Genomic DNA, 22050 nt, shown 5'->3' with positions numbered 1-22050 from the left:
TGAAGGGTAAACAAAGGAGGAGGCTGCAATGCTTGATAAGAAATGTACGCATTAACCTGCCCATGTAATTGTAACCCCTCTGTACAGTGTGTTCACAAAAAATAAAAAAAACAAGTCATGTGGTAGCTATCATAAGTGGTCTTTTCATATTTTCTATGTTCTTATATATGTCACCTCCCTAATTACAGATATTAGGACTGTGTCATCATTACACCTGCTCAGTGTGTTGTGCAATGAGCAAAATAGAAGTGTTGGAGATAAGCACTAAAGTGGTTTTCTCATTATAGTCCTTTGGTGTATTTCTTTGCTACTTAGAACAACTCAACTATTTGCTTACTTTAAGCTTAATGGGCAGTAGGAATTAAATTATTTTTAATTTTTTTTATTTAACCAAATGGTTAGTTCTTCATTTAAACGTAATGTGGTAGTGTTACTAGATATTGTTTTAAAGTGCTCTGAAAATATTGTCTGAAAAACATTTGTCTGAAAACAAAATATTGCTGTAAAAGTTTAGAGTAACGACAGTTTTTCTCTCTTAAAATTTGAAACAGAATAGCTTTTTTCCTTTCATACAAAGATAATAACTTAAAATCTAGTTTTATAATATAGTGATTTTTCTGTAGCTGCTTTATAAGGGTATAGAAATTCATTCAAAAGACTTTTGGAGGGTGGGGGGAGTGTAGTTGTGGAGGTGGGAGGGAAGGGATGGTAGGGGAAAAACAAAGGAGGAGGAAACAATGCTTGATAAGAAATGTACTCATTATCTTGCTCATGTAACTGTAACCCCTCTGTACAGTATTTTCACAATAAAAAAAACCTTCTTTAAAAAAAGACTTTTGGATTAGTCAGTGGCACTGGACCATCTCCACTTGTTTTCCATCTATTATACATTGAGAGTGATCTTCACATAAGCAGCAGAGGGAAGTATGGGTACAACCAGGCCATGATTAGGAAATGATATGTTTGTTTCCCTGTCACCTCCTCTTTGGAAACAAAGGCTATCAATGGTTTATTCGCACAGTGAAATAATACATTGCAGTGAAAAATGAATACACTTGAGTATCATGTACTAAAAGTGTAAAGTAACCACCCCCCAATTACATGTGTACTCAATGTTGTTCATGAAAAACTTAAGACTATATGAGGTGATATAATTTTTTGTCTTGGAATATATGTATATCAATGTATAAAATGTATATATAAATATAGCCTAGCACTGGTGGCTCACACCTGTAATCCTAGCTACTCAGGAGGCTGAGATCTAAGGATCGTGGTTCAAAGCCAGCCCCGGCAGGTAAATCCATGTGACTCTAATCTCAAATAAACCACCAGAAAACCAGAAGCAGTGCTATGGCTCAAGTGGTAGAGCGCTAGCCTTGAGCTAAAGAGCTAAAGGATAGTGCCCAGGCCCAGGGTTCAGGCCCCATGACAGACCAAAAAAAAAGTCTATCTATCTATCTATCTATCTATCTATCTATCTATCTATCTATCTATCTATCTATCTTCTCAGGATGATAGCTTCTAAATTTGGTGAGTTAGTGAGAAAGGCGTTTGGAAGTAGTGCACAAAGAACTACAAGTATGTCTATAATTTTATTTTATTTACCTTACTTGGGGCTTGAACTCTGTGCCTAGATTCTGTCCCTGAGCTGCTTTAATTTAAAAAAAAAAGACTTTTTTTCATATACCTGGAAGCTGTGTTTTTCAGTCAATGACAGGATTTTCTGAATAAATTTACATGGTTAAATTGCATTATATATTTTTACTACATTGTTTTAAACATAGAAGTGCTGGATATTTTGACAAAATATTGTCCATAAATTTTAATAATATTTTCTTTTTACATAGTGACCAGCGTTGGCTGTGGGTAGGTTTGAATAAAAGAAGCCCAGATTTGCAAGGATCCTGGGAATGGAGTGATCATACACCAGTAAGTCATACCTTCTTCTTGAAGGAAATACAGGAGTATTCATTTTGACAGCCATTAAGTTGGTCATTCAATAATGCAGCCACACCTAAAATATTTATGGAACCACAAAAGACCCCTGAATACCCATACACTATTGAACAAAAAAGGACAAAATTGGAGGTGTTATTCTATTGAGCTTCAAAATATATATTACAAAGATAGGGTAACCAAGACACCATGATACTGCAATAAAAATAGGCCAAAAGTAAATCAATGTATTTATAGTCAAATTATTTCTGACAAAAGTGCTGAGAACACACAATGGGAAAAGGAAGAGTCCTTTGAATAAATGGTACTGGGAAAACTGGATATCCATATTAAGAAGACCGAAATTAGATTTTTCTCAGACCATTTACAAAATATCTACTCAGAATGGATTAAAGATTTAAATATAAGACCCAAATATATGAGGCTACTAAAAGAAGACATAGAAAGATACGTCTGTGACATTGATCTGTGCAACTATTTCCTGTATGTGACTCCAAAAGCACAGACAAGAAAAGCAAAATAAATAAATGAGGTTACATTAGACTAAAAAGCTTCTGCATGTCAAAGAAACAGCCTACAGAATGGGAGAAAATATTTTCTAACTATGCTTTTAACAAAGGCTTAATATCTAAAACATGCAAGAAACTAAATTCAATAACAAAAGAACAAACAAATCTTAAAAATGGTCAAAGGACTTGAATATACAGTTCTCAAATGAAGACATTTAAATGGCCAACAGGTGAATGAAAAAGATTCTCAGCATTGCTAATCATCAAGAAAATACAAATCAACATCACAGAGATTGTACCTCACACCTAGAATGGCTGTCATTTTAATGAGGAAGTAGAGAAACTGCTGGAGTACAAGTGAGGCAGCTATTACAGGAAATAATATGGAAGTTCCTCAAAATATTAAAAATGGAACTATAATATGATCAAGCAATCTTACTCCTGAGTATATAACCAAAGAAAATGACATCAATATGTTGAAGATTTCTTCATGTTTTACACATACACTCTTGTGTGTATTGCATCAGTATTCACAGTAACAAGGATAGGGAATCAATGTTTCTGTGAACAGATGAATGAAGAATTGGGGATTATTATTAAGTCCCCAATCCTGTTATTTGCAACAAATAGGTGAATTTGAAGTTGAAGTATTAATTGAAACAAGGTAGTCACAGAAAGCTAAATGCCACATGATTGCTCAGGTAGACTCTAATAAAACAGTTGCTCTCATAGGCTTATAAAATAGAATGGAGGTCAAGATACAAAAGCTTAATTAAAATGGAGGAATAAGTTCAAGAGATCTATTATTGGACCACTTGGTAATAATACTTAATGATAATGTATGCTTGAAAAGTTATGAGTGCATGTTCAGTGTTCTCACTACAGATTAACTATGACAGATACACACATGTGTTAATTCGCTAGATGTACTTATTTTATGATGATATGCTTTAAAATGTGTTTTATATATATACAATTTTACCTGTTAATTTTTAAAAATAGAAATCCATCCACATACTATACAACAATTAAAGTTATATAGGTGCATCTTGATTGATGTGAAGATAGATTCACATACATGGCATGAGAAGAAAGAAGGTACTAATGTTACTTTTAAAAATAAAACCCATATGTGTAATTTCTCCCTATATAGTTCAAAAGGAGAAAGAGTAGATAAATATAGTGGTACTCTTGGGTAATACAAATAATCTTATTACCAAAGCTTTTCTTTGAACTAACTTTTATTTTTAATAATGAAAACTTTAGTTTTTATTAACTAAACACAAGTTATGTAAAAAATGTCTTTATTGGAAAAATAATATGTTTGGTGAAGACAAAATTATCCTTCAATATTATTTCAAATGTTGGCATTATCCCAAACAGAAGTTTTATATAGCACTGACTGATGTAAATTTTTCATTTATTCAGTATTTACTGTACACTACTGTTGAATCAACTTATATTGCCTTCTTTCTTAATGTAAGACTCCTAACTTTCATTTAAAAATTGAAGCATGTTTGAAATTAAGTGATCAAATAACCAACCTTTCAATACACGTAAAAAAAAATTGCCTTTTGCAAGGTGTTGTTTTTCTGACTCCAGTGGTGAACTTACTACACTGTTAACCTCCACTTCTGAAACTACAGCTTCCTTTGTTTGGAAATCTGTGACATTTTCTGAGTCCTCTCAGGACTTAGCATGATGGTTTTTTAAAAAGAGATAAAGATATTTTCATTCTGAGGCAGATGAACATGCTTGAGTTTTTAGAGCTGCCTAAATTACATCTAAATTGCAAATTTTTTATACATCAGTCTTAAAATTTCAAGGCTCTCTGATCTTTTCAGGTATCTACTGTTACCATAGAAAATGAGTTTCAGCAGGATTACGACATCAGAGACTGTGCTGCAGTGAAGGTCAGTACACTGCTGGAAAATCTGCATGGGAAAATAACAATTCCAGGGGCTGAGGTTGCAGCTTAGTGGCTGCAGAGAATATGATTAGTGTGTGTGAGGCTTTGGGTTCAATTTCCAGCAGCATGCACACACACACACACACACACACACACACACACACACACACACTAGATTGATGCCAGCTTAAGATGTTTGTATGACTTTTTAAAATGGGAAAACTGACATTTTTTTAAGTTGTACAGGAGCTGAAATGAACCAGGAAGAGATGAGGAATGTTTATCTTGAGTCATATTTCAAGATGCAACGGATAGGACTGGAAGAGAAAATCCTCATTAGACAGCTTCCTCCACAGAATTCATTCATTTGTCCATTTGATAGCAAGTTGTCCACAGAGCTATGAGGCACTTAGGAATGTAACAAAGGACAAGGCACTGAATGTAGTCATCTTCACAGAACTTTCAGTCTAGGAGGACAAGGACAATATAAACAAGCAGTGATGATACCAGTGGGTAGGGCTATGGGTTCAAAACACAAGGCTCTGACAACCTTGCAAGAACAAGGCTCTCTGGTCTTCTCAGGAATCTTTGTTATAAGAAAATGCTAAGAATGACAGTGGTTGTGATGGTGGTGGTGGCAGAGGATACTTAAAGAACGAGGCACTGGGCTAGGCATGTTACATATATTCTTTCTCTACTACTTGCCCAATGTGGCAACTTCCCCAACATTAGATAGTGACTGAATTGAATTTGAAATGCAACCAAAATTGTGTGAGTACAGTACCCTTAACCATCGTGCTGTATGACTAGGTATTTATAGAAATAAGCAGGTATAATGGTTTATAGAGCCTATGGTACTTTTTAGTTTAAATAGTATAAATCCAACCAAGGCATAAAAAACAAGACATTGCTATGGTAACTTGAGGTGTAGGGTCTAGAGTGACAGAAAAAGGTACTTTAAAAAGCACAGGACAAAAAAAAAGTCAATTTGAAGGAACTGCGAGTACATAAAATAAAAGGAAATGAGGTTAGATGAGACATCTAAATAGCTTCACTTTGTAGCCCAAGACTTGTAGCCTAAAATAGAACAGAAATGTTATAGAAAGGGGGCTAGGCACAGTGGTGCATGCCTGTATCTTCAGTTATTCAGAAAGGAAAGACTAGGAGGATCACAGTTCAAAGCCAACCTAGACTTTAGTGAGATTCCCCACCTTAACCAACAAGCCAGATGAGGTAGTACATGTCTGTTATGCCAGCTGTGTGGGAGACTTAGAAGGATCACAATCCAAGGCTGAACTCATGTAAAAATTAAAGACACTAAATGAAAACTAAAACAAAAAGGGGTTGTAAGGGTATGATTACATGCCTAACAACTGTAAGACCCTGAGCTCAAACCCCAGTATTGCCCCCCCCAAAAAAAAACTACAGAGAGGTTTGGCAAGTGAAAATTGAGAAAGCCATTGCAAAGCAATTTCTAAAGTAACTCCTTTCATAGTGATACTGTTACAGCATCATGGTATGGACATCCTAACATAATAAACTGTGTCATATTTAGAATGTCCAGGTGTACAGAGCTTTGAAAGCCTGCCAAAGAACTAAGAGAAGTGTTAACAGATGCAGCCTGCACCAGGAACAGGCCTGGCCCCGGTAGCATTCTGTAAGGAGGCCTTTAAACCCACTGGCCACAGTACGTACCAGAACTTTGGCATTAGGAGAAAAGAGCTTCTTCTGTCTGCTAACTGGGGTTTTCAGTGAACATCCTGGATCAGGTGAGATGAACAGCACCCTAGAAATGGCAGACAGCACAAAAGAAACAGCATGTCACCACAGAACCCAGATTTTTGTCACTCTCTTCTGATGCTTGGATACCAGTGAAATTTTATTCTTTTCTAGCTTGTTTTTTTCCCTAGTTTTAAAACTTCAAGAGTTTACAATGTCATGTCAACAAAAGTGGAAGGAAAATGAGTACTAAAAAAAAAAGCTTTTTAGACATAATCATGACTTTATATTTCATCAGTCCGCTCAAAAGGGTTTTTTTCGGGCTTCTACTCTTAAACATCTTGTTTGTTCATCTTTAGGTGTTCAAGCTAAAATAGGGATCAAGACTAGAGGACTTGCAGTTCAGTATTCCCTAAGGGATGCAACAAGTTCAAATATTCTGCAATCTTTTCCTTCCTTTAGGTAGCACCTAGGCCATGGCGAAGAGGCTGGCATTTTCACGGTGACAGGGAAGTTACCTATTTGTGGCCCTTTGCTTGTGATACAAAACTGGAATGGGTATGCCAGATTCCAAAAGGTAAGTGCTGTTACTCTTTTTCACATCCTTCTGAGGTTAATGTGGTGAATGCTGAACTAGAAGTACATGATAGACACTTCTGAGTTCACAATTATGATTTCTACAATCCTATGAACTGCAGTTAATAAATAATTGCCTGATTCCTATTCCTAATAGCAGACTAGTTTACTGGAATTTGAGAATAATCTCACTCTCCAATCAAGGAAAAATTTGTATAGAAGATAAAATATAGGACTCAGGGAGAATAGATTTCAGAATGAAAGACAATAAAAATAGTAAAGATAATCATTTTGAATTTTATTTTGATGCAAAATGAAACATAAGATAAAAATGATTTAGAAAGAATGAGTCGGGAATCAAGAAATCATAATTTGATGGGTACTCATAAAATTTAGAAGCAATTTTCAACGAATTCCAAAACTGCTAATACATATATAAATTCAAATTCAAGAAATGAGTGAGATTAGTAGTAGAATTTTCAGAGACAAGAAAAGTGAGTGAGCCACCAGAGCTTGATAAGAAATGTACTCATTATCTTGCTCATGTAATTGCAACCCCTCTGTACGGTATTTTTACAATGAAAAAAACTTATTAATAGAAAAAAAAGTGAGTGAGCCAGACTTGGTGGCCCACACCTGCTATCACAGATAAGTTTGAGGCCAGCCTTGACCAATTAGTGAAACTGTCTCAAGAAACCAAAGGCTAAGAATACAGATCAGTTGCAAAATACTTTTCTGGCATGTGTAATGCCCTAGGTTTTATCCCCAGGACCAAAAAAAAAAAAGGTGAGACTGTCATTTTGTCCTTTTATTTTATTTGCTTATAGCTATGAAAATATTAAGGAAATGCTAACAAAATGGTTTATTCCACAAATTATTATTAAGCAGATGTTGGATATATTAAATTAAGCCACGTTGAAAGATCTAAAATATCTGAGTATCTGAACTGCACATAAACAGAACATTGCAACTAAAAGCATATTCTATAAATTCTCAAAGAACCAAAATGTATATCATAGAGTTGTCTACTCAAAGACACCTTTTTTCTAAAACCACTTATCTTGCCTTTAAAAAGCTTCAGATGAACAAGACAAAGTGGCTTATGCTTAATTGAATCCTAGAGATTTGAAGGATTGTGGTTTGAGGTTAGCTCTGACAAAAACAGTTTGCAAGACCCCATTCTAATCAATGAAAAACTGGGCATGGTGGCATACATCTGTCAAAATAGCTATGTAGAAAGTGTAAATAGGAAGGTTACAGTCCAGGCTGACTACAGTAAAAAAATGAGACCCTATTTAAAAGATAGCAAAATGGCTTGGAACCTGGCTCAATTTGTAGAACACTTGCCTCTCAAGCACAAGGCAATGAATTAAAATACCCTATCACCAGTGTGTAGTGATAGGATTTTCCTTATGATAAGAAATTATGCCTGATGGCTCCTGGCTATTGATTAATCAATTTGAACACCCCCTAAGAAAGTAGGAAAGTAAGCAGGCTCTGGTGGCTCACGCCAGTAATCCTAGCTACTCAGGAGGCTGAGATCTGAGGATCACGGTTCAAAGCCAGCCCGGGCAGGAAAGTTTGTGAGACTCTTATCTCCAATAAACCACCAGAAAACTGGAAGTGGCACTGTGGCTCAAGTGGTAGAGGGCTTGCCTTGAGCTGAAGAGTTGAGGGACAGCCCCCAGACCCAGAGTTCAAGCCCCACAACCAACACACACACACAAAAGTAGGAAAGTAATTTATGTATATAATCATTTTGGACATTGTCTCTGGTTCAAAGTACTAGTGTAAGCCTCCTATTTGCTACCATTCCATAGAAAGTAGTTTTGCCCTGTTCCGCCCTCCAGCTTTGCTCTACTTGGCCTGATACTTATGACCACTTTGCCCATGGCTCCTTAGGGGAGCTAGGAAAGTCTCTAAGGATTGCTGTACCCTCTTAGGTGTTCATTCAGTACAACAGAAGACCCCCTTCTCAGTAGGGAAGTCATGCATACATACATACATACATACAGGGATATACATACACTCATAGACACACATATATGGAATTAACTTGCATATATGTAGAGTTAAATGATTTAGTAGATAATCTATATCAGTTAACAAAACAAATCTTCTCAGTAGTTATTCCCACTTTCCCAGTGCAGATGGAAAACAAAAAAACTAAACATTATCATTTGAATCAATTCCAAGTCCTTTTACTCTATCAGTGATTGCATGATTCTGGAGTTTTGTTTTATTCTGTTTTGTTCTATTTGTGACACTGGATATTTGAATTGTGGGTCTCAGGCTTGCCAGACCTGGCTGGAGCCTTGTCCTTAATCCTTTCACTTTCACTGTTTTTTGTTTGTTTTGTTTAAGGTAAGATCTGGGCTGGGCCTTATTCTCCTAAATAACTAGAATTACAGATTGTACACCTCTACCTGCAACTCGACCCAAGATTTAAATGTTTTGTCAACTCTCCTTTGATAGTACCTGAATTTCAAAGTATCACATTCACCTGCTTGGATATTTTTTGCAGTAAAAACTGCAAATAACAGGCCTGCTCAATTTGTATGCATCTGTCCTTTCTGGTTTTCTTGAGACATTTTCCTCTTCAGGAAAATTAACTATGCCTTTTCTTCTTATTATCTTTGTGCTACCTGGCTCTCATTAGTTATCTAATATTTAAAAAGAATACTTTGACAGTTTATGCATGTTAAGTAGCCATAACAATATGCATATGTATTATTTTCAAATACATTTTTAATTGAGAAGACTGTTAAAAAAAATAAGGCCCATAAAATGTTTTCAGGGAAATTGCCTTTAATACTTCTAACTAAACACAGCTATTTTATTATATTCCTTGATACTTTTATAAGCATATTCATAATCTTGGGTAAAGAAAAAAACTTTTTCTCACTAACTTAAAGACATTTAAAGTTTATACATAGCTTCCCCAACCCAAAAATAACCAGAGTCTCTGACAAGATTATAGACAAGAAACTGTCCATTTTTAACTGACTTACAGCACTATTGATGGAAATTGCCCAACACAAAGAGAGCTGGCTGAAAGAAAAACCAAAAAGACTGGATATAGATTTGCTGAGGAGGGGCTACTGATGCCAAAGATACAGAAAAATTCACAACAGCCATTTTTACCTGTGATTTCAAGATTCAGCACATTTGTTTTGGACTTAAAACCAGTATGGTCTACTGCCAGGATGCAAAGGGACAAGAAGCAGTAGGTGGGGGCTGGGAAGGTGGCTCAGTGGTAGAGCATGCCAGAGGCCCTGGGTTCGATTCCTCAGCACCACATAAGCAAAAAGAAAAAAGCCGGAAGTGGCGCCGTGGCTCAAGTGGTAGAGCGCTAGCCTTGAGCTGAAGAGCTGAGGGACAGCGCCCAGGCCCAGAGTTCAGGCCCCACGACCGGACCCAAAAAATAAAAAGAAGCAGTAGGGGTACTGGGGGAGCTGCTGTGAGCACTGCTCTGTACCTGGTGCTATGCAGGTGCTTCTTAGGGTGATCACATGAGTTTCACACTTCCTTTGTGAGTGGAGTTTTATTTAACAGAACACAGAATTGACACTCAGGAAGTTAAGCAGCTCAGCCAAAGAACCGCAAACAAAGATATGTGAGGCTACTTGGCCCATCCAACTGGCCAGGCCCATAATCCTATAATTCTACTTATAATTCTACACTGTATATCCTGATTCCATTCAGGAATCCTGAGTCACCTATTGGCGTCCCCCTGGCTTTGTTTCATCTTCTCTAAAGGTTTAATATTGAATTATTGTCATTTTCCAATATGATCTTGGGAGTCAGTAAACCTTACCACCCAGGCTTATAGATAGTTACTCAGATTACATTAGAAAGAAGTGTTCCTGAAGTATTTCTGTGTAATATCTGCACTATTGTCACTTGCTGCTTCACTCTCTGATTATTAGTTGTATTTCCTCTATTTAGTCTTGTTTGTAACTTCTCTGATATAGAATAAAAGACTACTGGTGTGTGTGTGTGTGTGTGTGTGTGTGTGTCTGTGTCTGTGTGTGTCTGTGTCTGTGTCTGTGTCTGTGTCTACGTATGTATCTGTGTCTGTGTCTGTGTGTCTGTGTGTGTTGCTGAGGTACAACCCAGGGCTATATCCTCAATGCTAGGAATATGTAGGCCTTTTTTCATGCCACTTTAGCATAAGTCCTATAGAACCCAACTCAGGTCATCATAAGTTGACATGAAATGGTATGGTCAGAATGGATATGTCTCTACAGGCTTCACTGAAGACCCTATAATCTGTAATCAAATTCTAAATTTAAGCCACTTGCTTTCTTCTTTATACAGGCAGCACTTCTAAAACACCAGAATGGTATAATCCAGGTAAGTGAAGAAAACTGAAATTTAACCAACGCTACTTATTTGGCAATGTTATGTAGTCAGTAATTTAAGTACCAGTTTCTTCTCTATTACATCTTCAAGGGAAATACAGTTTCCAGGCAATGAAGGTGGGTAGATGGAATAGGATGAACAATGAGGCTGGATTTTCCTACAGTAATCCTTAGTTCCTTGCAGTCAGTACTGCCCCTGCCAGAAAGAGCCAGGAATCCAAAAGGTTACTGTGTTCCAAACTTTCTGGTACTCTTAACGAATTACCTGAGATGATCAACTTAAAAAGAGAAAAGCTTACATAGATTCACAGTTTTGGGGGGCTGTCACTTTGGTGCTTATAATGAGGAAGCACTTCCTATAGCAGAAAGCTCATGGTGTAACAAGCCCTCAGGTCATGGAAAATAGGAAGCAAAAGAGAAAGAGGGGTCATGGGGTCCCATGGTCCCCTAAAAGAAGTCTTCCAGCTAAGTCCTACTTCCCAGTAGTATTGTGGATATGAACCAAGCTTTTAACACAATTGATTTGGGGATGGGATATTATCCCAGCTTAGAAGCTACTATTTATGAATAATTTTGAGCATTAACATATGCTGAGAGGGTTTCAGTTGGTCTGCACAGTCATAACTCTGACTTTCTTCTTTAGAGCGTGCTGGAATTCATGGGCCTCCCACTATAATTGAAGGAAGTGAATACTGGTTTGTTGCTGATCCTCACTTAAACTACGAAGAAGCCGTCCTATATTGTGCTAGCAATTACAGCTTTCTTGCTACTATAACATCGTTTACGGGACTAAAAGCCATCAAAAACAAAATAGCTAATGTAATTTAAAAGAATGCACTTTTTAAATATATTTTTATTTTTATATGTATTCCATTGAAATATTTCTGAGTTCTCTAAAAGTTAAATGTTGTTCTAAAGATTTGTCTCACAATATCTAAATTTGTTGTTCATGTTAGAAAAATTGAATATAATTGCTTTTAAATGTTTTAAAATATGAAAGATTAATGATAAATGTCAATTTATGATATATTAGTATATAATATTAATTATTCTAATTCCTTATTATTTTTTAACTAAAAGTTGACCATATAGTGAAGTTTCTGTTTCTACTAAGTAAATTTAAACAATAGCTTTTGTGAAGAAAATTAATATATTTTAAATTTTGTAATTAATGCACTTTATTAGACTGGGTACAGTGGGTCACAGCTATAATCTCAGCTGCTTGGGAGGCTACAATCTGGAGGATCATGGTTTAAGGCAACCAGAAAAAAGTTAGTATAGCCTGTTTCAATCAATAAGCCATTTGTGGTGGCTCATGCCAGTAATTCCAGCTACTCAGAATATGGAGATGAGGAAGTTCAGGGACAAAGTTCAAGGACAACCTGAGCAAAAAGATTCTCCTATCTCAGCCATCAAGCAGGGCATGTGGCATGTACCTGTGATCTCTGCTATATGAGAGACTATAGATTAGGAGGTCCATCATCTGAGGCTGGCAAAAATTCAAGACCCTGAAAAATAACTAAAGCAAAGAAGGGATCAGAGCATGACTTAAAGCGATAGAGCATTTTTCAGTAAGCACAAGACCCTGAGTTAAAAGCAAAAACAACAACAAACAGACCTGGCTAAAACTAAAAAAGACAATGTATGCCCAATTAGCATATACACTATAATTAATGCAAGCCAATAATCATAGCAACTGTAATAGGACCTGTGACTATGCAAAATAGGGTGACATGTCACTTGGTAAAAGATTTTGGCATATGTAGTTTTGAGACCCAGTAATGGAATGTCTGGAAATTTTGGTGATGTATGATATTGTAATATGACAGAACATCCAAAGCAAACCTGTCTCAGAGAATTCAGCACATATAAGTTTGGCTGTGTGATGTTTTTTCAGATATCTGGTGCTGAGCAGAAGTGGTGGGTGAAAACTAATGAGCAACCAATAGATCGATACTTCATGTAGTAAGTACCACTTTCCATCACCGAGTCCATCTTTGAGAACTTGCCACTCAAAAGAAGCAGCTCCATATTCCCCTTGCATAACTGGATTGCAATTTAGAAGCCGTTTGTGTACTGATCCATAAACTTCCTAGATTTAAAAAAGCCAAGTTCCTTTGCATGTTAACGTTAAGAAAAAAGTGGTGCAAAATAGTAACATTAAGTTCCAAATGGCCGTAACTTGGAGCAAAAAAGAGAATATAGTGTCCGTTGAGTCATAAGTTGTGACATCCCCTGGTTCCCTTTCAGTGCACAGCATCCATGGCACCGCTTTCCTGTGACCTTGGGGGAGGAATGCCTGCACATGTCTGCCAAAACTTGGTTCATGGGTAAAGTTAACTCCCAAGCCTTCAGTGTTGGTTGTGTAATCTGTGAACTCAGTTACTTGCTTAATCTTGTTTTCCTTTCCAGTATAGGTTTGGTAGTGTCCTATTACTCTGACTTACTGAGAACAAAAGCTCAAACCCCAAATGCAAATAAACTCACTCTCCAGAGTTACTGCTTTAAAGTCCCTTATCTCGAAGCAATTACTTAGAAATAAACTTACCAACTTTATAACTGATAAACAACTTAAGACCGATTTACAAAGGTGAGCAAGCAGTGGTTCTACAACACAACTTATGTCCTCCTCCCTAGGTTTTCCTTTTAGCCCTCTTAGCTATGTCTTGCCATCATTGTTTGGATGACATTTGGTAGGTATACTACATAGGTGCTTTGAACCACGATCTTCAGATCTCAGCCTCCTAAGACACTAGGATTACAGGCATGAACCACCAGCATCTTACTTTTGCATAAACAGTATTGGTATTATATGTCCTGCAAATATGGAGGAGAAGGTAAGAGGGACAGAAGATGACTAACGAATAAATGTGAATGTATAGAACCATCTAGGAAAGACTAATTTTAAATAGTTTTTCTTGGAATCAGAGTTGTAGCTCCATAGTGGAACTGGACATAGTATTGGAGTTCAATCCTCAGCCAAGGAAATAAGACATTATCTTTCTTAGTTGTTTTTAAAATGTGCTGACTAAAATAATTCTTACGTTGAAATCCTGCTTTTCATTTCTCAGATTTAAATAAACCAGCAGACTGTAGCACCAAGTTGCCCTTTGTGTGTGAAAAGTACAATGTATCTTCATTAGAGAAATACAGTCCAGATTCTGCAGCTAAAGTACAATGTTCTGGAAGCTGGATTCCTTTTCAGAATAAGGTAAAAGAATTGCTGCCTTGTGTAAATAGTAATTAACCTTGTGCTGATTGTGTGGCCTACAGAAAAGGGCACTCATCAGACAATGGCACCAAGAATGGCTTCCACATATGTCAGTAATTCACCTGGCCCACTTTCTTTTGTTTTTAATTTTTATTTTTTTATTGTGAAAATACTGTACAGAGGGGTTACAATTACATGGGCAAGATAGTGAGTACATTTCTTATCAAGCATTGTAGCCTCCTCCTTTGTTTACCCTTCCCATCCCTTCGCATCCTCCCTCCTCCCCCACTCAATCCCCCCCCCAAGTTGTAAAGCCCACTTTTTTGCTAGAAACCATGGGTGTTATCAGAAGCCAACTCTGAAGTTAGTTAGCTGTGGGTCTTCCAAAGTATGGTATTTCTCTTCTATTGCTGTCAACATTTAAATCGCTGAAGTGGATTTGTCAATGAATAATAACACATTGAACAATCAATACCATCCCCATGGAATGCAACCGACTTTATTTCTGGACACTCCTTTCTCAAGGAGAAAATCAAAGCAGCATCTGCCAATCAAATTAGATCAGCATTTCCCAAGCTGCTCTTGAGAGACTGCACAAACACACAAAATCGTAGTCCTTGATTCTGCCTCTGATGGCAGTTCTCTGGTGAAGTAGTTTGGGGAAATGCTGGGGTTGAGGCTGTCTCTTTGACATGTATAAGCTATACAGCTGTGTATATCTGATGAGAAATTGCCACAATATATGAAAACAGTTATTCTGTTAAAAAAAATATATAGGTTACTAAGACTCAGTTGGCTTGGAAAATTCTATGAACTCTTCAAAAATGGCTTATTCTTTTTCTGCTCTATCATCCTTAATGTAAGATTTCTATGTTCAAGTTCAGGGTGTTCTCTCAAGAATCTGTTCTAGAAGTCACGACTTTGCCCGTATCTTCTGTAAGAAGATTGAAAACAACCTATTGTAGGATGTTTCAAAAAGCACTATTTGGGACAATAGTCCCACCCAAAGTGATTGTAATATCAAAAGAAAAATGAGGAAGAGGTGTATTTGACAGCTGTAAACATCTCTGGTGGAGTTAGGGATATATTTTTTACTGTTATATTCAGTTTGTTTGTGTGTGTGTGTGTGTGTGTGTGTGTGTGTATGTATGTTTGTGTGTGTGTGTGTGTGTGTTACTGTAGATTGAGACCAGTCTTGCACATACGAGCTACACTTGCCCCATTACTTTTAAAAATTGGAAAAAATCTTTTTATTTCCCAAAGTACAGGAACTGATCATAATTTTCAGTTGATACAAACTTGAATTAAAATTTCTTCCCAAGAGTAACTCAAAAAATTAAACCCCCCAACAACAAATCCTCAAAGAAACAACTGCCCAATAAATAAGTGGGCAAAAGACTTAAAGAGAAACTTCTCTGAAGAAGAAAGAAGGATGGCCAATAGACACATGAAGAAATGTTCAACATCCCTAGCCATAAAAGAAATGCAAATCAAAACAACATTGAGATATCACCTCACCCCAGAAAGAATGGCAAAAATCAAGAACTCTAACAACAACAGATGCTGGAGGGGATGTGGACAGAAGGGAACCTTACTTCATTGTTGGTGGGAATGTAAACTTGTTCAACCACTTTGGAAAGCAGTATGGAGGTTCCTCAAAAGACTTCACATAGAGCTCCCCTATGACCCAGCAATCCCACTTTTGGGCATTTACCCAAATGTTTACAAACAAGACCACACTAAAGCTACCACCACAACTATGTTTATTGCAGCATTATTTACCATAGCTAAGATATGGAACCATCCCAGATGCCCCTCAGTAGATGAATGGATCAAGAAAATGTGGTATATATACACAATGGAATTCTATGCCTCCATCAGAAAGAAGGACATTGCCCCATTTGTTAGGAAATGGAAAAACTTGGAAAAAGTTATATTAAGTGAAGTAAGCCAGGCCCAAAGAAACATAGGTCCCATGGTTTCCCTTATTTGCAATATCTAGTATATGTATGAGTCAAGCGGAAAAGGTCAGATAATGTGATATCAGGAAATTGAACCCTTAGATATGTATTTTAATGTTTTTTCTTTCATACATGTGTTTCTAACACATTTATAGAGATTATCTCTTTGTTGCTTGGTATGGTCCTCCCCCACAGTATAACCCCTGCTTTTACTATATTTGATGTCAGTATAACTTGAGGAGGAGATGGGAAAAACCAGTTGTTTAAGGATACAGGTGGATCTGTTGCAACAATGAGAAGTGCAAGTTGTCATGTCCAAAACGAGCTTTACAACGTTGGTGCGGGGGGGGGGGGAAGGAGAAAGATTGGGATTGGGGGGGAGGGGGGAGGCTGGGAAGGCATGTAAAGGGTAAACAAAGGAGGAGGCTGCAATGCTTGGTAAGAAATGTACGCATTATCCTGCCCATGTAATTGTAACCCCTCTGTACAGTATCTTAACAAATAAAATTTAAAAAAAAACAAAAAAAAATTTCTTCCCAAGAGAAAGAGAGATGCTTTCTTTTGTGTTCGTTAATATCAAGATGGTAAGTTGAGAGCCCAGGCATTGATGTCAGATGAACAGAGTTAAAAATGCTCACTGGACCAATTGTAGCCATTTCACTGGTAGATAAGGCACTTGACTTTGTTTTGTCCCAGTTTTCCCATTTGTTGTAAAAATATGAGACAATACTACAAAAATTGGTAGCACATAAAAAATTCATTTTAATCTGATAGCTTGAAGATCACAATGCAGTTGTTCATGTTGAGAGTGTTCTCCTGAATTCATGTGGTACTACTTTGTAAAGTTTCAGTGCTCAGGAATAATCCTCTAAATGATGACATATTTACTTCCAGCCTGGCTTTCTTGCATCTGAATCTTATTTTCATATGTGTCTCCATTTGCAGTGTTTTTTAAAGATCAGCGCCAAGTCTCTTACATTTTCTCAAGCGAGCACCCTCTGCCACTCCTATGGTGGTACTCTTCCATCAGTGTTGAGCCAGAGTGAACAAGGTAGAATAATTGACTTATTTTGTTGGCTTGTTTGTCTGTTATAGTGCTGAGGATTGAACCCAGGGCTTCAGGCCTGCTAGGCATGCATTCTACCACTAAGCTAAACCTCCAGGTTAGAAACATGTTTTATGCTGATCTCGAAGTCAAGTTAGTTTGGGGAGGCTATGGGGAAATTAATGTATCAAATAATTTTATTAACTATCTTTTTACAGAGGAGGCTAATTTAAGAAATAGGCAGAAGGTATTCATTGACATTTTTAGCTCAGGCATATTTTTAATTTCACTAAGTCAAATAATTTTTTTAAAAAATATCTCATTTTAACAGACTTTATTACATCCTTGCTCCCGGAGATGGAAGCTAACTTATGGATTGGTCTGCGCTGGACTGCCTATGAAAGAATAAACAAATGGACAGATAACAGAGCACTAACATACAGCAACTTTCACCCACTGCTGGTTGGTCGGAGGCTAAATATACCAACAAATGTGAGTTTTATTTGAGTAGATAATGTCAATAGTGTTATGAACTATTGGAGTTTCTCATCAGTTTCTGGATTAACAAGCACCTATTGTATGATTCTGTCTGTATGACATGTCCAAAATGGACAAGCTTGTGAAAACAGAAAGTGAATTAATGGTGGTCAAAGGAGGATGGAAAGCTTGTGGGGATGAATAAAGTATTTACAGAAGGGAAAGTGTTCCAAAATTGATTAGGATAATGGTGTCTAAAAAAGGTTGATTGTACACTCTGATGAGTGACTTGAGTCCTATATGAGCTGTAGCAGAGTGAAGCTACTGTAGGATCAACAGACTCAGCAGCGCCACCTTCAGGTACAAAATCTGGTTCCTCACAGTGCTGGGGGTTCCCAAGCACTTACTGCAAATGTACTATGGACAGAACCTTGTAAAAAAAAAAAAAAAAAAAAAAAAAGTTCTAGTAAACATTTGAGAAATGTAGATCCTCTATCTCAGTCTCCTGAATCAAAAAGACAAAATAAATGATTACTGATCATTCGCCTTAAGAAATGCATAGAAAGAAGCCATATGTTTAATTTCTGGCTGAGAATTTCTTTTCTTTCATTTCTTTCATTTCTTTTTTTGTTGTTTTGGTGTGTGGGTGTGTTGGTACTAAAGCTCACACTCAGGACCTGGACACTGTTGCTTTCTACCACTTGAGCCACACCTCCACTTGCTAATATTTTTTTCATGAGAAATAAGGAAAGGAAATGGGGCACTCAGAGTGAATATATAGAATCAAAGCTTTAGAGTAAATTCTCTGTTATATGATACAAAATGTTTACAGATAGTTGAGTTAAACAATCATGTTTTTGCTTGCTTGAATTGTCAAGACTGAAAGCAGAATATTTAGTTTCATTATTGATTTCTGACAAATTGATGTTTGAAAATAACTTACCAGTATTTCCATGATCACCTTTTTCTTTAATTTCTAAAGTTAATTGCTCTATCCCTAGGCTTTGAAAGTGTGTCAAATTTTCTTAGTTCTTTCATTGTTTTTTTTTAATACGGGGAAAGCACCAATTTGGGGTTTAACTATTTTCTTTTTTTAATTTAATTTTTTGTGAACATACTGTACAGAGGGGTTACAATTACATGGGCAGGATAATGCGTACATTTCTTATCAAGCATTGCAGCCTCCTCCATTGTTTACCCTTTACATGCCTTCCCAGCCTCCCCCCTCCCCCCCAATCCCAATCTTTCTCCTTCCCCCCCCCCCCGCACCAACGTTGTAAAGCTCGTTTTGGACATGACAACTTGTACTTCTCATTGTTGCAACAGGTCCACCTGTATCTTTAAACAACTGGTTTTTCCCCATCTCCTCCTCAAGTTATACTGACATCAAATATAGTAAAAGCAGGGGTTATACTGTGGGGGAGGACCATACCAAGCAACAAAGAGATAATCTCTATAAATGTGTTAGAAACACATGTATGAAAGAAAAAACATTAAAATACATATCTAAGGGTTCAATTTCCTGATATCACATTATCTGACCTTTTCCGCTTGACTCATACATATACTAGATATTGCAAATAAGGGAAACCATGGGACCTATGTTTCTTTGGGCCTGGCTTACTTCACTTAATATAACTTTTTCCAAGTTTTTCCATTTCCTAACAAATGGGGCAATGTCCTTCTTTCTGATGGAGGCATAGAATTCCATTGTGTATATATACCACATTTTCTTGATCCATTCATCTACTGAGGAGCATCTGGGTTGGTTCCATATCTTAGCTATGGTAAATAATGCTGCAATAAACATAGTTGTGCTGGTAGATTTAGTGTGGTCTTGTTTGTAAACATTTGGGTAAATGCCCAAAAGTGGGGTTGCTGGGTCATAGGGGTGGGGTATAACTATTTTCCTGCTGATTTTCTTACTGTTAGTTGCATTGTGTGATATGTTGTCCTTTTGTTTAGTTCTTTGAGGAAGAGTCCCTCTACCACTGTGCTCTGCTGCTCAACCTTCACAAGTCACCTTTCACCGGGACTTGGAATTTCACTTCCTGCGCTGAAAGCCACTTTGTGTCTCTCTGTCAGAAATACTCAGGTATCAACTATTAAGTACATAACTGCTCTACTTTATGATGTCAGATACAGGTTTTTTTTATAAAATCATATAAATAAATGTGTGTATATTTATACTTATGTGGCTTAAAATTCCAACCTGAGTAAATTTATATTAGCTTAATGAGGCAAATAATCTCATGAAATATATTTTTATGTATCCTTACAGTACTTAATTAAATGTAAAATATGTTAGTAGTAGTTGTTTACTGAAATTAAGGTATGGCTGGATTTTGTTCTTTCTAGTATTTCTTAGATTTTATTTTTTCTCTGGGAGAAAGACTAAGAAACAACAGTATTTTTATTTTAGTTCAATAGTACTAATAAATACCACTTTTAGGGGCTAGGAAGCTGGCTCAGTGGTAGAGTGCTTGCCTTGCATGCACGAGGCCCTGGGTTCAATTCCTCAGCACCACATAAGCAGAAAAAGCCGAAAGTGGCACTGTGGCTCAAATGGTAGAGTGCTAGCCTTGAGCTGAATAGCTGAGGGACAGTGCCCAGGCCCAGAGTTCAGTCCCAATAACCAGAAAAAAAAAACAAAGCAAAATAAATAAATAAATACCACTGTTAATAAATGTCACTGGATTTCTATAATGCATATAAAAGTAAAATGTGTACTTACAAATAGAAACTACACCAGTGGCTCAACAACTGTAATCCTCGCTACTCAGGAGACTGAGATCTAAGGATCACAGTTCAAGACTAGTCCCAAAGCAACTCATCTCCAATTAACTATCCAAAAATTCTGGAAGTAGAGCTGTGACTCAAAGTGGTAGAGAAACAAAGCTCAAGAACAGCATCCAAATGCTGAGCTCAAGCCCAGGACTAGCAAAAATAAAAGGAAGAAAGAAAGCAAAAGAGAGGTAGGGGTGTGGGGAGGAGAGGAAGGAAGGAGGGAGAAAAGAAGGGAGGGAAAATGGAAGGAAGAAAACAAACAAAATAGATTGGTTATAGTTTCTTATGTCTGTAATCCCCCAGCTGCTTGAGAGATCAAGAAGACAGCAGTTCAGGGCTATCCTGGTCACGAAATTATCAGTAAAAACACATCTCATCAAAACAAGCTGGAGGTTGTAGTGGACACTTATCATCCCAGCTATGTAGGAGGTGTAGTCGGAGGTTTATAGTCCAGCCTGTCCTAGACAAAATGCAAGAGCCTATCTGAAAAGTAACTAAAGCAAAAAAAGGATGGAGACATGTGGTCAAATGGTAGAGTGCCTATCAACAGCATAAAATCCTGAATTCAAACCTTAGCATTGCAGGAAAAAACAAACAACCAAACAAACATGGAATCCATTCATATTTTGGAAACAAATATTACCTTGTTTTTCATCAACCACAGTGAGTTTTTAATGAATGCTTAAGAAAAAACTTTTGTGACATAATGAGAATCTTAAGTAGATATTTCCTGTACTTTTTTGCTAAAATTTTTATTCATCTACTCCATAGACTGTAGTGCCTGCCTTATTCAGGTAAGGCTTGTGAGGAAAGCAGAAATTCAAATACAAGCTGAGATGTTCACACATTTTTCTGTGGCAACACTCCCTTCCAGTTGAAAACTTTGTAAGGGGACACTTCTAAATATCTTTCCCAGTAGATTTCAGATAAAGGAGGCCTTTGCCACCACAATGAGCGAGTAATTTTACTGTGGGCTATTTTTTAATAGCTTTTCTCCTTCCCAAATCAGAGCAGCTAAACCAAATTTTCTTCTGATTTTTAAAACCATATGCCACAGGTCGTACGTTCCACCTAAGACGTACAGCAAGACATATTTGATTCTCCCAGCTCAACTCTAAAATTAATATCCAGGCAAGTAGTATCTAAAGTGAATCAGTAAGTGAGGAAGTCTGAAAATGCCCTAGCACTTGCAGAATGTGAGAGGCTATTACGGTCTTTTCTTTCACACACAGATTTTGAAGATAGACAGCTCTTGCAGAATGTTTCAGAAACTGTAAAGTATCAAAATAACCTGTACAAAATAATCCCAAAGACATTCAGTTGGCATGAGGCTCTACAGGAGTGTGAGAGAGAGCGCATGCACCTCGTGAGCATCACAGACCCTTACCAACAGGCCTTCCTCTCCGTGCAGGCCGCCCGGCGGAACTACTCCGTTTGGATCGGCCTCTCCAGTCAAGACGTGAGTTCTCACTTCCAACTGTCAGGGCTGGTCTATAGCCTGCAAGTTTTACAGGTCTTTTTTCAGTCTCCTGTGGT

At 37.1% G+C, this 22050-nt stretch overlaps 1 protein-coding gene across 3 annotated transcripts in view; it reads left to right on the top strand.

The window, feature by feature from the left end:
• Positions 1 to 22050, top strand: part of LOC105995856 (lymphocyte antigen 75) — a 114870-nt gene that overhangs the window by 39814 nt on the left and 53006 nt on the right. For all 3 annotated transcript variants that reach the window (XM_013029755.1, XM_013029746.1, XM_013029737.1), the window contains exons 14-25: positions 1848 to 1929; positions 4310 to 4378; positions 6556 to 6670; positions 10990 to 11025; positions 11677 to 11852; positions 12931 to 12998; positions 13284 to 13363; positions 14105 to 14244; positions 17151 to 17256; positions 17582 to 17742; positions 19693 to 19822; positions 21747 to 21973. In XM_013029755.1, coding sequence (XP_012885209.1) covers positions 1848 to 1929; positions 4310 to 4378; positions 6556 to 6670; positions 10990 to 11025; positions 11677 to 11852; positions 12931 to 12998; positions 13284 to 13363; positions 14105 to 14244; positions 17151 to 17256; positions 17582 to 17742; positions 19693 to 19822; positions 21747 to 21973 — 1390 coding nt within the window. The remainder of the gene's footprint in view (positions 1 to 1847; positions 1930 to 4309; positions 4379 to 6555; positions 6671 to 10989; positions 11026 to 11676; positions 11853 to 12930; positions 12999 to 13283; positions 13364 to 14104; positions 14245 to 17150; positions 17257 to 17581; positions 17743 to 19692; positions 19823 to 21746; positions 21974 to 22050) is intronic.

This window comes from Dipodomys ordii, unplaced genomic scaffold (genome assembly GCF_000151885.1).
Source record: "Dipodomys ordii isolate 6190 unplaced genomic scaffold, Dord_2.0 Scaffold5, whole genome shotgun sequence".
NCBI classification, from domain to species: Eukaryota; Metazoa; Chordata; class Mammalia; order Rodentia; family Heteromyidae; genus Dipodomys; species Dipodomys ordii.
Note: the sequence above shows the minus strand (reverse complement) of the source record. Positions and strands in the feature narration are given on the sequence as shown.